Source organism: Sylvia atricapilla, chromosome 27 (assembly GCF_009819655.1).
Source record: "Sylvia atricapilla isolate bSylAtr1 chromosome 27, bSylAtr1.pri, whole genome shotgun sequence".
NCBI lineage: Eukaryota > Metazoa > Chordata > Aves > Passeriformes > Sylviidae > Sylvia > Sylvia atricapilla.
The window spans coordinates 144,363-162,055 of NC_089166.1; the positions used below are offsets into that span (position 1 = coordinate 144,363).

The 17,693-nt window shown below is 43.7% G+C and overlaps 1 protein-coding gene across 1 annotated transcript in view; it reads left to right on the forward strand.

Moving 5' to 3' along the window:
* TANC2 (tetratricopeptide repeat, ankyrin repeat and coiled-coil containing 2) overlaps positions 1 to 17,693 on the forward strand; it is a 136,341-nt gene that overhangs the window by 81,180 nt on the left and 37,468 nt on the right. Inside the window, exons 10-14 of the mRNA XM_066336714.1 lie at positions 139 to 420; positions 3,156 to 3,289; positions 10,724 to 10,955; positions 12,223 to 12,389; positions 13,410 to 14,017. Coding sequence (XP_066192811.1) covers positions 139 to 420; positions 3,156 to 3,289; positions 10,724 to 10,955; positions 12,223 to 12,389; positions 13,410 to 14,017 — 1,423 coding nt within the window. The remainder of the gene's footprint in view (positions 1 to 138; positions 421 to 3,155; positions 3,290 to 10,723; positions 10,956 to 12,222; positions 12,390 to 13,409; positions 14,018 to 17,693) is intronic.

A 17,693-nucleotide genomic window follows, 5' to 3' on the forward strand; every position in this document is an offset into this window, starting at 1 on the left:
TGTGGATGAGACAGAATTGTGTTTTCTTTTCACCTTTTGTAATGGAAAGATTTCTGTGTGAGATAAACATCCATTTCCAAACTTCGCTTTCCCCCTCTGGCATGGATGTTGAAGTTCTTCCCGTGTCTCCCTTTCCAGTGCGCTTCGCACCCTACAGACCCCCCGACATCTCCCTGAAGCCGCTGCTTTTCGAGGTGCCCAGCATCACCACAGAGTCCGTGTTTGTGGGCCGGGACTGGGTGTTCCACGAGATCGACGCGCAGCTGCAGAGCTCCAACGCCAGCATCAACCGCGGCGTGGTGATCGTCGGGAATATCGGCTTCGGCAAAACGGCCATCATCTCCAGGCTGGTGGCACTCAGCTGCCACGGCACCAGGATGAGGCAGATTGCTTCAGATAGCCCCCACGCCTCTCCAAAACGTAAGGACAGCAGCACGTTGGTCTCCAAAACTCAGAGAGCTTTCACATTGACTTTTAGAGTGGTCTTGGCTGAAATAATCCCATTTCTCTTCAGGCCCAAAAACTCAGCCTAATCTTTGTTGTAAAGCAAAGGAAGGAGCTTTGAGAAATATGTCATAGAAGCCCTGAATAGTTTGGGTTGGATAGGACTTTAAAGGTTGTCTCGTTCCAACCCCCTGCCATAAGCAGAAACACTTTCCATTATCCCAGGTTGCTCCAACCCTTATCCAGCCTGGCCCTGGACACTTCCAGAGATGGGGCAGTCACAGCTTCCTTGGGCAACCTGTGCCAGGGCCTCCCCACCCTCACAGGGAACAATTTCTTCCTAATATCTGATCTAAATCTGCCTTCCTACAGCTTGAGACCATTCCCTCATGTCCTATCACTCCATGCCCTTGGTGTAAAGTCCCTCTTCAGCTCTCTTGGAATCCCTCTAGATACTGCTACAGGCAGTTTTTATACTGCTCCTGTTCCAAAGGTGCTTTTTGAAGAATCAGAATAGCATCTCTGACTTGTCTGGCTTAGAAACATCACAGACTTTCTCTGACTGAGAAAACTCCAATTTTAGAATCATAGAATCACAAAATGGTTTGGGTTTGAAGCAACCTTTAAAGGTCACGTATCTGACCTTTATGTATCTGACCCTGCCCATGACATCTCCAGCCAGATCAGGCAGGCAGTATTCTGTGATTACGAATCCATGCCAGTGCATTCTTCTTCCCATATGAATTGTTTATCTCATTGAATCATGGTATAAATATTACATGCAGATCACAAGCCCATGTAGGCTCAGGACCCAAGATTGCTCTCCGTCCTCTGGTCTCAACCAATTCCTATCACTACTCGCTGGCAGGTTTGCTGGTGGAGATGACAGCATTTTAAAATCACTCAGCTCTCAGTAAGTAAGACAGGACTAAAAATACTGAGTTAGGTACATGAAGGTATCTTTAAGGATGTAGGTCACTGTATCTCAGTGAAGCTGTCGTTAAATCTGTTTACTGAAATGCTGTCCTCTAGCCCTGTCGGAAGAGCTGAAATGTCACTGAGGTTGGCATGTTGAACAATGTCACTTGTCATAGCTACATGAACAATGTGTAATGAAAGGCAGGGCTTGTTTCTATATTTTAACTGCAGCTCTGCAGTGCACCAACTGCAAGTGTGTGTCCTCCATCTGCTTAGGGCGATGGTGGACATTAAAGAGATGACTGTGCTTAACTCCTTCTGGACTAAAAGCTGGATTTCTCACATGAGGTGCCCTGCACCCTTTGCCCACAGATGATGAAGATCCTTGGTTCCACCTAACACATTGTTTAGTTCACTCTGGTGTGTCCATAGAGTTGAAAGCTGAGTGATTCCTCAGTTTTAATTATTAGGATGGAAACCTTCAGAATCAATAATTAATTTGACTTGATTTCCTGGAGAGATCACAGGTACTAGTCTAGCTATAGAAGATAATAATTATTCTACAAGATCCTCGTGGGTCCCTTCCCATTCAGGATATTCTGTGATTAATCTCTGATTTTGTGATAAATTTCTTTGTAATTTCTTTTTCCACAAGCTGAAAAAAAAATCTATTATGCTTATTAAATCTATGCTAATTAATACATGCTAACCAGGTGGTCTGACTGCTACAGCAGTTGTGCAGTCAGCTAATTAAACTGGCTTCGGTAGAGCCACATAGTTCTAATCCCTCTCACATAAAATTAATACAGGTGACAGTGGTGTTATGCTCAGAATCAAAAATGTGTCTCATTCTAACACATTCAGGTTCAATTATGGAGGCAGCAGTCGTCCTGCTCTGTTGTTTGCCATTAAATGGGTCATTGTTTGCATGATTATTTCCAGTCTAGCTCAGTCTATTTCCAGTCTGCAACAATCCAGTCAGGAAAACCCTCTGCCAGCACAGAGTGGTGGTGTTCTTAAAATAATCAATAATTAGACATCCCCAAGTGCTGCATGTTGTGGTGTCATTCAAAAATCCTCCATATGAGTACTTAGGAATGAAAATAAAAATCATTTGTGAATGTTATCCACAAAGGCCAGGTGGAGGAGCTTCTTTAACAATCTGCTGGTAGAGCAAATTTCTGCTTTATCAGGCGAAAGAAGAAGCTAAAATGCACTAGAACACAGTAAAACTTGCCAGAGATGATTCCAGGATAATTTATTATTTGCTTGCAAGCCTTTTCCAGATCCTTGTGCTACTCCTCTCCGCCTGATTAAATTAATGGACTTCAGATGGCTGTATTAGCTGGGGTGCTTCATTTATTTATATTAGAAAATAGGCCTGTAATTCAGAAAAATTGGCTGTCTGTGCTGAAGGAGGACTTGGAACCAAATTAACCAGCGATTGTTCGTAACAAGACAGGATGTGTTGGCAGAAGTGCAGAGCAGGAAAGCTCTGCACTCAAATCCGCCAAACCTGAAGGCAGAGCCTGCCAGTTTGCTCCATTATGGTCATTATTTTAAAGTCAGTGAAATTACAGTGAGGAAGATGAATAAGACAAGCTCAAGGCTTTTTCTTAGTGGTCCTTTCCTGCCTCCAAAAGAAGTTTCTTGAGAAGCCTCTGGCCTGGAAATCCTTGAAATCCCAACCAGAGTATTTGTGGGAAGTATTTTAACTGTGATGCATAGGAAACAGCAGCTGCATGGTTTATAATAATAACGTTAGTGCTTGCCTTACTTCTTTCCTCGGACAGACGTGGATGCCAACCGAGAGCTGCCCTTGGCGCAGCCGCCCTCTGCCCACCCGTCCATCGCCAGCGGGAGCTGCCCGGGGACGCCCGAGATGCGCCGGCGCCAGGAGGAGGCCATGCGGAGACTGGCCTCGCAGGTACGGCCCCCGGGCCTTTGGCCTTGAGAATGTCCCATTTAATGGGACTCCTTGGGAGTTCTCCTGCTTGACAGACCCCCCCGGGGCCTTTGGCCTTGAGAAATGTCCCTTTTAATGGGATTCCTTGGGAGTTCTCCTGCTTGAAGTCACTCAGAAAATCCCTGCCTTCACATGCTTACTTGGGGAGCCTCGAGAGAGACTTCTGGAAGGAGTTTTGTTACCCAGGAAAATTTATTTGTATAAAATGAAACTCTCACTACATCAAATACACTCCCCTCTTACTCTGAGGGTTTGTCTTTCACAGCCACCCTACTTTCTCATTACAAATGTTAGGATATTACACAATTACTGAAATAATTGTGTTTTTTCTTCAGCACTGAGAACAAAATTGCCCAGTGTTTGAGCGGTGTTTTGTTTGAAAAGGGAAAATACTGTACTTGGGAAAGGCACTAGTTGAGTGTTAATGCTGTGTGTGCACTTGGGAATATTTCAGAAAATTCTCCAAAGTAGACCATAGCCTTTGGAACAATACACAAATCATTTGCTGTTATGTCAGGAGTGGTTTGTATGGAACATATGGAACATTGTCACTTATGGACAAGATTTACAGCTTGAATTTTATTGTATTACTGAGATTTAACCCTAATTCTGTAGTGGTGAGGAAAGTAGCAAGAAAAGTCTCTGTTCTAAGTTATTGCCAGGACATGTTTTGTTTGGCTTTTTGTGCCAGATGCTGTATTGTCCTTTCTGCTTTCCTGCTGCACCCAGAGGGCCAAGCAGGGAGCATGTGCTGTGTAAATAAATACTGAGATTTGATACTCTCCTATTCCACATGGAGTTCTTGAAAGGAATGCAATGCCCAGGTCTGGTTTTGTTCAGGATGCATTAGTCATTGTATTTCTTGCAAATCTGAAGCTCTGCAGACTACCAGAAAGGGCAGTAAAGTGTGCTATCTCTGCTTAAAATACCTCATCTATCACTTCCCCTGAGTGCTTAAGTCGTCCTGCTGGGTATGTAATTGATAAATGGATGCCGTTTTACCTTCAGTTTCCTCCTGGAAAAGGTAAGGAATATGGCTCTTTCAAACACTGTGTCACAGCCATGACATAGATCACTCACTGAAGCTTTTTTGGCATCTCTGATCAATGGAGAAAGAGGTAAAAGCAATCCTTTTAAATTAAATTTAACTAATTGAAATTTAATTTTAATTATATTAAAAATACAATTTTTAAAATTAAAAATCAGAGTAAAAATTAAAGTAAAAATAGGTTATTATACGTTGGCTGCAGACTCTTTAGGAAGGGTTTTAAGGTTGTTGCTGTCAGAACCCAACAGCTGAGGTTGGGAGATGTGCTGCCCATAGTGCAGGATTACCCACTGGGAGCAAGATCATTAAGATCCCAGTAAATCTTCACTACTGTAAATGGAGGCAAATTCCAGAAATAACAGTCCCCAGCTTTCAGACATCAGCCCTTGATGTAGGGATCAATGCTAAGGCTGATGAGTTGACCTTAGAGCACTTGGAATTGATTCTTACGACCAAATTGCTGACACAGCACATGGAAATTACAAAAAGCTCCATCGTGTTCAGCAAACAGTTCCTGGGATGACTCAGAGCAGTGCATGTCTTGATTCAGCATTCAGAGGCCTTGGGTCTGTTCCCAGCATTGCTGTTAGCCTTTTTGGGATCCTTGGAGACCAGCATCTCATCTCCTATCCCCTGGCTGGCAAAGGAAAAGCGATCACTGGAGGTAATGGTCCTTGAACAACTGATGCTAGAAGGGACATGTAACCAGGTGTTAGTGGTTTGTTATTTAGGAAGAGTGGGTGACTTCCAGGTGTGTTGGATGAAGACATCCACATGCTTAAATTCTCACTCAAAGATTCATTTCCTGCCCTGAAGGGAAATTGTTCTAAAAAAATAGGCGTTTTTTTGTTTTGTTCAATTTTGTAATTAATTCTTTTGAGCTCCATGTTCCTGTTCACATTCTTTGTCATAAACAGCAGTTCGGTTTATTGCATCAAAATCCTTTCCAGAAGGGCTGTGCACCAGACTACAAACAGTGAGTTTGATGGATTATCAAGCCTCAGGAAGAAAAATAAAGACAAATAAAACGGTTAAGGATGTTTGTCAAGCTGATAGCTGGGAGTCATGTGCGTAGTGCACTCGTAGTAGCCTCCTGGGTAGCACAACTCAGCTTCGCCACTGAGGAATCCTTGCTGTCAACAGCAGATGGATTGATTTGTTTGGAAAGAGCTGTACCATGTGATGTCCTCCTCGATAAAACAAACACTCCCTGTCCTACTGCAGCTGTGGGATTTGATGTCTCTTAGTGACACTGGGGGAAAAAGCATTACTGACCTGGCAACAGAATTGGAAATCTGTTAAAATAACAGCGTGGAGCTCTTCGTTGTCCGTGCAGTCGCCTCCTTCAGAAACTTGATCACACATCTGTCTTGCCTTTGAGGCATCATGAGAATTTTGAGGCTTTGAAAATGCTGAACTCTTAGCTGAGGAAAACCACCAAATGGCTACTAGACAATAATAAAACTAGATGGTTAAAATAATTCAGCTTCTAAATGTGAACGTCTGATGCCACATTCTCCAACAGGCATTCGTGGGTCAGTTTAGGAAAACCTTCATATAGATAAGCTAAAGGCTTTCCAAAATTTAGCACAAAAAAAGAAAAGAAAGAGAAAAAAATACTAAAATGTCCTTTAGTGCTGGAGGGGGAGAGGAACAGCATATTCCTGCGTCAGTAGCTATGGAATGAAAAAAGAGCTGCTGATGGTCTTCTTAAACAGGTTTTGTCCAACTGGCTGAAGGAAAAAGAGCCAAAAGAAGGGAAGAACCCTTTGGTCAATCTGGGTGGAAAAGTATTTCTTGAATGTGTGTGTTTTATAGTCGCATTTACACTAAAGTCAGAATTGAAGTACAGAAGAAAGTGTTGACAGTGATGGACAGCCACAACTGTCAGGGTTATTTTAGGAGCTAGATGAACCATATGTGAGAAGCTGGATGAAGCTGTGTGCAAATGTTCCACCTCTGCCTGCACTGAGCAGAGCAGGATGTTCTCAGATTGAGCTGAGGTCACTGTGCTGGAGAAATGCAGATCGTTACAAAAGCAGATTAATCAATATACAAATAGTCTTAGGTAATGGCTGGCGCAGGCTCCAGAATGCTGGTGGGAAGCTCGTTGTCCTCTCACCCACTCCCTTCCCTTTGAAAATGTCACTTATCCCAATATTCAGAAGTGGTGTATCTATGATGACAGAAATGAAAGGTGAACAAGCAGTTGCTTTTCTTCCTCTGGATTACTCAGGGTTGTATTTTTTAGCCTGGTTTTTCTACAGTAAATTCTTGGGGGCAAAGTTTGCATTTAGCTCTTAATGTCAGAGATGAACAAATCATTAATTTTAGAACTAAGTAACTGCTGACTGGCAAGCAGAAGTTCGACTCAGTCCTGCCATGCTGGCCTTCCATTTTCCCTGAAGGTTTATCCTTTGCTCAACAAAGGATTTTTAATGGATTGACTAGCCAGTTTTAACTAACCCGTTGAACAGCTTTATTCTTGGGGTTGCTGGATGCTGTGTATAGCTGGATGCTGGCTTGTGGTAGCAGCACTTAAACAAATGGACCTGAAACCCAGTTCAGCTGCACTAATGGGTTGTATCCCATGCAGAGCAGCTGGTGGAGGAGCTGCACATCCATTGCATTAGTGCATTTTGCTGAGGCTGAACACAGCTGGTGGCCTCAGAGGCTCTTCTCCCCATCCTCCAAGCCACATGCAAAGCATCACTAACATTGCTGCAGGCATATGAAAAGAGAATGCTTGTACCTTTACACAGAGGTGGACAGATTCATTGCTGCTGAGCCTTGATGCTCTGGACCACTAATGAGTTCCAGAGGGCATTTAGCAGCATACTAAGCTTTGCAAAAGTAATGAACCTTCCCAATAAACTGGGTCACCACATGTCACATACTGGGTCACAGTCATGTGCAGTGCTGATGGCCATTTCCTTATCACAGCCAGCGTTGTGCCTGGAATGTGGCGTAGTGGCAGGTCAAAGTGTTACACTGCCTTTCTTTGAAGCTATTTTGGATGGGTCAAAAAAATTATCTTGTTAAAGGTTAAAATGCAGTGCCAAAGCCCTTTAAGGGCTCTGGAGGGAGTGGCTTGGAGCAACAAGTAGTTGATTGCTGTGAGCTCAGGAATCTGGGAGGTTGGTCCAGGGAGGGTTGGCTGTCCTTGCGCTTCCAGAAGGAAGCCAAGACGCACCACAAAGGAGGTGTGATGGCAAAGGAATGCTGCCTAAATGGAGCAGATTCTGTTTCAGAAGTACTGATGGAGAACTGCTTAAAGTTGGCCTGTGCTAATAATTAAAAATAACCTATTTCCCTTGAGCCATCTCCACATCCTCCCACTCCTTTGATGTTCATGCTGTCCTTCCAGCCTTTCCTGCTGTTACTGTCATCTTCTCCCTTTCCTGCCATGTCACTTATTCCCCTTCTCTTCCTTTTCTTGTCCTCCCTCACAGTTCAGTCCATTCTCACCCCCTATACTTGATGACTGATACACAGTCTCTTTTGTGTCTCATTTTCTCCCTCTCCTTTGCCCTCTCACCCTCTTCCTCTTGCTCCATTCGTGTGGCTTTTGCCCGCTCATCCACCAGTGTTTTCCATTAAGCTTGGAATAGCTGTTTTGCTTTTTACATCCTTCATCCAGCAACTGTTTCCCTTGGACAGCAGGAAGGTGAAGGTTACATGAGGCTGGATGAAGGCAGAGCTGGGAAGTGATTGTGACAAAAAAGGGAGACTGGTGTTGGAAGGGTTGGGAGAAGAGACTCCTGAAGACCTGGGTTAAACACCTAGAGAGAATACAACTAATGTCTTCATCATTCTGCTTTGGCAGTTACAAAGATGAAGTCATGATTAGAACAGAGAGTGGTCATTTCAGATGCTGAGCAAAGTCTGGATGTGGTTGCCCATATCTTAGAAGAGAATCCTTAGCAGTGAAGCTGGTGATCCATCCCTCTTCCTGGAGAAATTTACCTTGAACAATTAATGAAGTATTTAAGGTGAAATAATTGGAATGGGACCTTTCCTAGAGCATTACTGGCATTCAACAAATACAGGGTAGAAAGAACAGTCTGAACCTGTTCAGGGTGAGTTCCATCCACATCAGCCCTTGGCCATCCTGGAGGTTCTTGCACTCACTTCTCACATTAACCTTGTCTCATTCTCAAGAGTGGAACAGGATTGGAAACCTTGAAAAGTTTTACAGTGTGAGAAAACTGCTTCCCACCCAGCTCCATGTAAGTGAGGAGCCTGATTCCCAGCCTGATCCCCAGCACTGGGCTCCACTCACAGCATCACAGCACTGGATTTTGGCAGCCTCTCTGTGATTTGAAGATAGAGAAAATGTCACAGAGAATAAATAACATCAAGATGAAATTCTGGTTCAGGTTGCATTTTCTGAGAACATTAATCTGCCTTTGCTTTGGTTGACTTCCCAGAGTCTTCCTTGCTTACTGCTTTAGCTTCAGATCCACCCATTAAGCATTATGTTTATCCTACTGGTTATAAGGCTTAGTTGATACATCAGTAAATCGAACACAAGGATGAGGAATCATGGAATCATAGAATTGTTAAGGTTTGAAAAGACCTCTAAGATCATCAAGTCCAACTGTAATGTATGGGAAGGGGCTGAAATTAATTGTGTTGTAATTGCATTGTGTCCCAAAATCTGGTGGTGACCATTCCCATCAAGAGTATTATGCACAACTCATTTTCCATGACAGGACTCTTCAGATTCCTGGAAAAAATTAATTGGCCTCTCATTTAAAGCGACTTTATTTTTGTGTCTACATACCAATTGCATAGGAAATCAGAGTAATTTCTGTAGTGGAACCTGGTATCACGGAATGGCAACTTACAAACTTCATTCTGTGAAATGCAAAAGTTATAATCCCCAAATATATAGGATTGATGAAAATAAATCATTACCTTTATAATTACTTTACATGGTGCTGTTCTCTAAGGGAATTCATTATATTTTAACTGGCTGGTAGGAAAAATTCTGCAAGGAATTTGGAGGTATCCATTAGAACTTAAATACATGTATTAGGGCTTGATGCTGGAAATAACAGTCCAGCTTTTTCATCACTGCATGTGTCACACCTCGTTTTGACTGGGAAAGGAAATTATTGCATTATACTCCATTGGTAATTTCATATTGAAAATTAAAAGCCAGTGCTGAACCAGCAGTGTGTGACCACCCCACAGCCTAATGTGTTCATTCCTTGGTACCATCCTTCACTGCCCTGGTCACCCTGGAGTGTCCCTGCAATCCAAGGGATAGGTATTGCAGGTGGAGAAACAGAAAGCCTTCATCATGTCCAAAGCCATGGGCGCATTTTATCCCAGCTGCCCCAAGCTCCAGGGGAGTGCAGTGTCCTCAGCTATATTGTCCTTCCCAAGTTCAAAAATGCAGTTTATTTTGTGACATTCTGTGCTCCAGGGCAGTGGTGGTTTTGGTACAGAACTGCTCCCACCTGCCTTGCTGGGATATTTTTGGATACTCAGTTATATTTGAAAAGAAGACCAAGTCCAGAATGGGAACTGGAGAAAAGCTTTGTGCCCTGGCAGAGTCTCATTCCAAATGGGCATGCAGTGCCTGAGGCTGGAGGCAGCAAGGGAGCAGGAGAAGCTGAGGTGGAGTGGTGGCAGAGCAGCCTCCCAAGGGATTCACAAGCAGAGACAGATTTTTGAGGGCTTTTTCTATGTTGCAAAAGAAAACAAGAAAGCTGGCAGCATGGCCTGAGAAGGTTTTCTGCTTATTTTAATAAGTGGGCAGAATGTAGCAGGGTTCTAGCAGAGTTTGCTGAGCTGGAAAAATCAGAGGAAAGCTGGGAAAAAGGGAACTTTTTTTAATTTATTTGATTTTTTGAATGAAGCGTGGGATCACAGTGTATGAGTAAAGTACAGGAGCCTGACATCACCCGCATTTCAGGGGAATCTGTACTTCTGAGGTACTGCCTCACTGTGATGGACTCGGAGAGTGCTGTCTGTCCCCTTCCACAGAGTTTGACGTGTGGAAACAAAGCAAATAAAGAATAAGTTCAAGAAAACAATCACGAGTTACTACTCGCACCAAGTCCTTGACTGCTCTTACTGTCTGTCTCTGCAAACAGCTACAGCTTAGTTTAATTTATTCCTCTAGTGGGAGGTCCAGTCATTTTTCAGGATCAGTGCCTGTTTTTACCAGCTGATTTGTCTGGATTCTTGTCATGGGTACTTAGCACTCGCTGCTCTTAAAGACTTCACCTGCCAGAACAGATCAAACTCACCAAAAGAAAAAGTGCTGCTTTTACAGCTGTCCCGACGTGGCTCTGATGAAGACACTAAGTTTTTCATTCTTTTCTCTTTGCTAGGTCGTAGCTTATCACTACTGCCAGGCTGACAACGCCTACACCTGCTTGGTGCCCGAGTTTGTGCACAACGTGGCCGCGCTGCTCTGCCGCTCGCCGCAGTTCGTGGCATACCGGGAGCAGCTGCTGCGGGAGCCTCACCTGCAGAGCCTGCTCAGCCTCCGCTCCTGTGTGCAGGACCCCATGGCCTCCTTCCGGAGGGGCGTCCTGGAGCCCCTGGAGAACCTGCACAAAGGTATGGATGTTCCCCGCGCTGGCCCCAACCTCCCGTGCACCTTCTTTTATTATGGTTTTAAAAATTACTCTTGATTGGATCTGAGCGTTTAAACAAAGCAATGGATTAATCTGTCTGCATCGCTTCTTGAGCTGAAGAGAAGAGGTGGGATCTGGAGAAGCTGGGAAGACTGAGAATCATGAAATGGTTTGTGTTGGAAGGGACCTTAAAGCCCTCTCCAACCTGCCTTGGGTGCTTCCAGAGATCCAGGGACAGCCACAGCTTCTCTGGGCAACCTGTGCCAGGGCATCCCCTCCCTCACAGGGAGGCGTTTTTTCTCAATATCCCACTTGGCTTTCCCTTTTCTTGCTTCTTTCATATCCTAAACCTGTCCTTGCAGTTCTCAAGGTGAAAAGAACCAGTTCTGTTCACAGCACTGCTTTCAGCAACATGCTCTGATTTATTTCTGTAGAGGTGACTTTTTTCCCTTTCTCTGCCACTATTTAGCAGGCTTTGGAGAATCTGAAGCTTTCATGAAAGGACTGGTATCATGAAAATCACACCCTGTGTGAAAGCTTGGGGGGGAGCTGGTGACAAGCCTTGTCCTGATTACAGAATTAGAATTTTTTCTAATACAGCATTGATTTTGTCTTCTTTTCTTTTTCCTCTCTGCATATTATAACTAATTCATTGTGACAGTCACTAAATTTAAGATCTTTGCTCGTTGCCATGAAAACTGTCAGAGCACTGCAGAATTCAAGACTGTTGTCCTGCAGAATCATGTTTATTGCTGTGCCTGTGCTGCATCTTGACTGCAAAAATAGTTAAGATAATTTTGTTACCACCCTACACACTACAGTGTAAGATCCAACATGAAATAGATGCAGCTTCTGCCAGATTCAAAGTCCTGATGTTCAAATCAGCTCTTTAAAACTGTGTCCAAGCTCTGAGCAGCAGCATCTGGGTCCAACCTGCCCAGTTCCACCAGGCACAAAGCATATGTAGAGCCAGCACAGCATGACAGCAGTTGGTTTTCCTGGCATGGGGAAATGTCACTGTGGAAGGAGCATGGTTGCTCTTTCCTATTGTCACTCATTGCAAAAAGAAAAAGGATACATTTAGGAATGTCAATATGCCATTAATGTATCATTTAAAAAGTGCTGCTACTGTGGGTGTTTTCTTGTTTGGCAATATCTGGTCATGGTTTAAAACTCTCTAGTGATGTTGCAGTACATTGTGGTTTTGTGTCTGTAGCCTTTTCAATAAATGCTTTTTCTCTTTTTGTCAGAGAGGAAGATCCCTGATGAAGATTTCATTATATTAATTGATGGTTTAAATGAGGCCGAATTTCACAAACCCGATTATGGAGACACTATAGTATCGTTTCTGAGCAAAATGATTGGAAAATTCCCTTCGTGGCTGAAGCTGGTAGTGACAGTCAGGACAAGTCTACAGGTATGTTGAGACCCAAAACTAATAAACTGTGTCATTGTCATGATGGGCTCTTGTAAAGAAAGGGCAGCCAGCCTCCACATAGTCCCTGTCCCTAGTAATGGCAGCTGCTTCCCAAGATCCAGGAGAGCACAGACTATTTGCTATTCAGTGCTGGGGTCCATTTTTTGCTCAGTAGTGGAGTAAATTACATATAATTTGGAGAAAATCTTTTTTTTTTTTTAATTATAAGTAAATTGCATCCCGGTGGCTTAAATTCCTCATTTAATTAGGGTTTTTGCATCCCTGAAGTCTTCACTGCAGTTTGAGTTTGCACTTGTGCTCTCCCTCTCTATTTTGTTGGAGAGCTTCTGGCTTTTCTGGAGTTGGCCTTGTACAGATCTGTTGCATCACTTCTCCTCTCCTCACAGTGGCTGAAAACACATGAGGCAAGAATTTCTTTGGAGAGGCCTTTGATATTCTTTGATTTATGTTGCATCAAGGAGTTCAGTAGATGAGCATTCCCTGAGTGCAGTGTCCTGCAGCAGACAGACATAGTTGCTTTGCACTGGAAAATACACACTAATATCTGTCCTGATACTTCCATGCATCTGTGGATGTGGAATGCAGAAGGATGGTCCCAGGGAAGTTCTTGGCCCCAGCTTCAGCAAATTTCTTGTGGCCTCAGATTTGCCATCTGGATGTCCATTCCCTCTGACAGGACAGCAGAAGAGATGAGAGGTCAATCCGTGATTGGGAGGGATAGGAATAACAAGGGCACTGCTCTGTGTGAATTTACCACCCTTTTCCATGGATGTACTGTTAGAAATAGTGTTCTTTGTTTTTATTTGTCATGTTTCACACACAACCTGCTTGATTACAAGGTGAGAGTGTGAGGCCCTGAGGGCACAAACTGTTAGTGTTTTTGCCCTGATGCAAGGTCTTAAAGGAGTCTCAAAGGTGCTATTGTAATAGAAATTAAGTTTACTTAATGAATGGTAAACACTGCCAGCATGACTATCTTTTTTTTTTTTTTCTTTGTAGGAAATAATTAAGCTGTTGCCCTTCCACAGAATATTTTTGGATAGACTGGAAGAGAATGAAGCCATCGACCAGGACCTGCAGGCATACATCCTTCATCGGATACACAGCAGCTCGGAGATCCAGAACAACATCTCACTCAATGGCAAAATGGACAACACTACATTTGGCAAACTCAGTTCTCACCTCAAGACCTTGAGCCAAGGGTCCTACCTATACCTGAAACTTACTTTTGATCTCATAGAGAAAGGATACCTTGTTCTAAAGAGCTCCAGCTACAAAGTGGTCCCAGTGTCCCTGTCTGAAGTGTACCTGTTGCAGTGCAATATGAAGTTCCCAACACAGTCTTCCTTTGATCGGGTCATGCCTCTCTTGAACGTAGCGGTGGCTTCTCTGCACCCATTAACAGATGAACATATTTTTCAGGCCATTAATGCAGGTAACATTGAGGGCACTTTGGAGTGGGAGGACTTTCAGCAGAGGATGGAGAACCTTTCTATGTTTCTTATCAAACGTAGAGACATGACGCGAATGTTTGTTCACCCCTCTTTCCGAGAATGGCTTATTTGGAGAGAAGAAGGTGAAAAAACCAAGTTTCTTTGTGATCCAAGGTAAGAAAATGCTCTGAGAAATCAGAGCTTACCAATGTGTTACTCTACACTGTTACCTGAATCATTTTATTTTACGAGATTGCACATGGCTGCAGTTACCCAGCTTTGCTCTGTGTACACTGTAGGTCTCTCCATTCTGTACTGATCACCTGAGGTCTTTATGTTGTTCATGGAAAGAAGCAAGCACCCCTGGGCACACACCTGACTTGGCAAACATAACAGTCATCTCTAGACTGAGATGAGCTGTTCCTCAGAAGGCCTCAGGCTCTCTAGTTCAGGTATCACCAGGGGGAGGTTACTCCTGCCAGGTCAGTCCTGGAAAAGGGGAATCATTGTCCCTTTCTCCAAAGGTATCAAAAGCACAGGAAGTGGGAGATAAGAAGTGGAAAGATGAGTAGTGTGGATACATCTTTTGCAGTTGCTTCTTTTTCAAGTTGTGCTCCTCGTAGTTCTACTAGATTTTTTTTGAAAAAAAGTAAAGAGCAGAATTGTTCTGTCATGATTTTGTCATGTAAATGCATCTGTAATCCCTATCCTGACAGCAGCTGAGTTCCTGGTTTAGCTCACAGGGAACAGAATTTGATCACGGTTAGATTTATATTCCCTAAGCAAAATGATCTCTATCAACAACATTACTTCTGTTTCTAGTGACAAGTGGAAACAGACAATCTGACAATGATTCTCATAGTTTATCCTCATAAGTTCTTCTCCATTTTTCTGCCCATTTCTTAAAATATGATCATAATAATCAGGGGAACAGATTCAAGGATGTGTCAGTAAGCCAGTGGTCAGTCTGAAGACATTCTCATGGTATCTGCTGGAGCTGGAAAGCACCTGGCTTATCAAGACAGCTGTGGCTGTTAGTGGTGTCAGAGTAATTTACCACTTTGAATTTTGAGGTAAACAGGCTGCAGTAGAAAAATATTAAATAGCTGCTCCCAATGGGCATCTTCTTGATTTTAGTGGGTTTTGAGAATATTCCTGTTGAGTGAGCCCTTGGTAAAGTATCTCACAGCAGCAGGCACCTTCAGATCAATCAAAGAATTATTTAATATCCTTACTTGGAAGTCACTGAGTGCTTGTTACCATGTAACGCTGTTCTGCCCTGTTTGTTGTGTCTGTGGGATGCTTGCTCCAGTGAAGCTTCCTCCATCCCAGTCACTCCCACCTGATGCTACTGGTTTTGTGTGGCCTGGCTGCAAGAGAGTTTGCTATCAGCTGGGTGAGGGGACAGCAGCCAGTACTCCTGACAGTTCTCAGGATCACACAGCACCTGCCAGAATGATCCCTAGCAAGAGCAACTCAGAAAAATCACTGCTTTCCCAATCACTGCTTTCCATCATTACCGTGAAAATAGAATCTAGGTGCAGGATGCTTCCCTGTCGGGTGAGGCGTGTTCTGGGTGCTGTGGGTGGTAGCAATGCCTGTGGCTGGATAACCTGGGGACTGTGGGCCCAGAAGTTCTCTTCATACTCACAGTGGTGGAAAGGGCACTCTCAGAATATTGGATTCAGAAGGAAATTCAAATGTGCTGCATTTTAGATGGTTTTGCACTGAAACAAAGTGTGTAATCAGCACAAAGGTACAAATAAGACCATATTCCCTCAACAAGTCACCAGAAAGATTTTTGCTCAACATTTGGGTTTGGTGCTGCCTTTCCCAAGCATTAGAAGCACATCATGCTGCCCTCAAGACTATTTAGAAGATTTCCAGGTATCACTTTCCATCTCATATGTGCCGTTAATGTGAGGAAATTAATAGTGACTTTATGGGGACCACTCATGCTCTGTGCAAGCAGAGTATCCCCACAGAGCTGACCTGGCTTAGCTCCTTCACACAGGCAAAAAGAAGTTCCAGTGCATCAACAGGGTCTCACTACCATGAGCGTGAGTCCATACATACTGGAGAACCAATATATATCTCTGATGTGTGCACTAATTGCGTTATGCCATGATGGTAACTAATGAAACCAGATACAACCCAAAGATTAATAGAGAGGGATTCCTTAAATTCCTTCTGTCTTCATACTGAACTCAGAGAATGGGAAAACTGAGCAGCAATTAAGAGAAGTAATGATTTTTCATTTTATTTCTTGGAAGAGAAGCAGAGCTGGCCACAGACAGAGCTCACAGCAGTAGCCTGTGAAAATTTGTTTGCATCTGGTTTGTTCACAGCCAGATGGATTTCTTTCTGCTCACTTGGGAATTGAGAAGACATGACAACTGTACAGAGCACTCCTCGGGGTTGTCATAGGTGGAGCAGTTTGACTGTACCATGTCAGCATGTGAATTGTAAGGTTGCTGAGGCTGATATTTTTCCCTGCGAGAGGAGCTTTAAAGTGAAATGTGGGTTTGTGAAGCTGCTTTTAATTGACTAACCCTGACAGAGTGTCCAGGTGTGAGGCCATTACGGAGGAAATTGGGATAATGGGCCTCGTGTCCGCTCATATCCCAGCACTGCAGCTGGGATAATCTTCCTGATTTCATTAGTGAGAGTGAGTTCTCCCATTCTCAGAAGCATGGAAATGAGGGGAGGGGAGAGGGGGAACACTAAGTCCAGGAATTAACACATTTTTCCATGCTTTTAAGAAAAAACAGCAGGTCTTCACCCTCTGGGGTTTTGGTTAGCCTGTTGAGATACCGACCCTCTTCTTTGAACCCTTATCATGCATTTGCTGTCCAAAGCAAAGGCTAATTGGCTCTGAAGAGTAACGTTCTCACTGCTGGTCTCCCCAGAGAGGAACCCCTCTCAGCCTCTCCATTTTTTAACACAGGGCTCCACTGAGGCAGTTGTCAGAGTGCTTAACCAGCATTGCAGTAACGACCTCCCCAGCCTGTCAGGCCAGCACATCAACCAAGGGGCTTCCTTGACAAATAACATAAAACATTTTAGAGAAAGACCCGATCCTTTGTGACTGGTGCATGGAGAAAATGGTTCTTACTGCACATTCTTCCTACACTTGTATTTCTAAACCTAAATTCTGCTCTAATGCAGTGCTTCTTTCTGCCCAGACTTAATCAGAAACTACTATGCAATTATTTTCCATGCTTTTACAACACTAATAAAATCTTTTATCCTTGTGCTGCTGCTGAAGGGGCTGTGAGTGAGACAGAAATGAAGTAATTTGCCCAGGCAAGGCAGTAGGAGAGCTGTAGTCAGATATGGACCCCAGAAGTGAAATTACTTTATCCAGGTTTAAGTGTAAGCATCTGAGTTATTTGTCTAGACTTGCTTTGTAGTCAGAGGAGAAAAATTAGAGTGATTCATTTCCTCCTGAGCTGACAGGCTGCAGTAGGTCAGGTGAGGAATGCCTGGGAAGCATCTCCTCCAGCTGAGTTTTGAGGAATCTCAGGATGATGGGCTCCCCAGGCAATGCCCCCAGTATTGACAAGGCTGGATGACATGAATCTCTCCAGGCTGCTCCTCTACCCACACACAGGGCTTTGAAGCAGATTCACAGATTTTCTTTTCCTCTTCATGAAAAAGATACTCTCAGTACTCTTGCCAGTATGAATATCCCAGTTTGGGCTTTTGTGTCTCAGGGTGGCACTGGACCAACCAATGTTGTGTGTGCTGGTGACTGAAGGAAGAGGCTCTTTGTGCTGCATGGGGGTGTCATAGCATCCATGGGACCACAGCAAAATGAAGCATTTTAGATATTCACCTCAACTGCTTC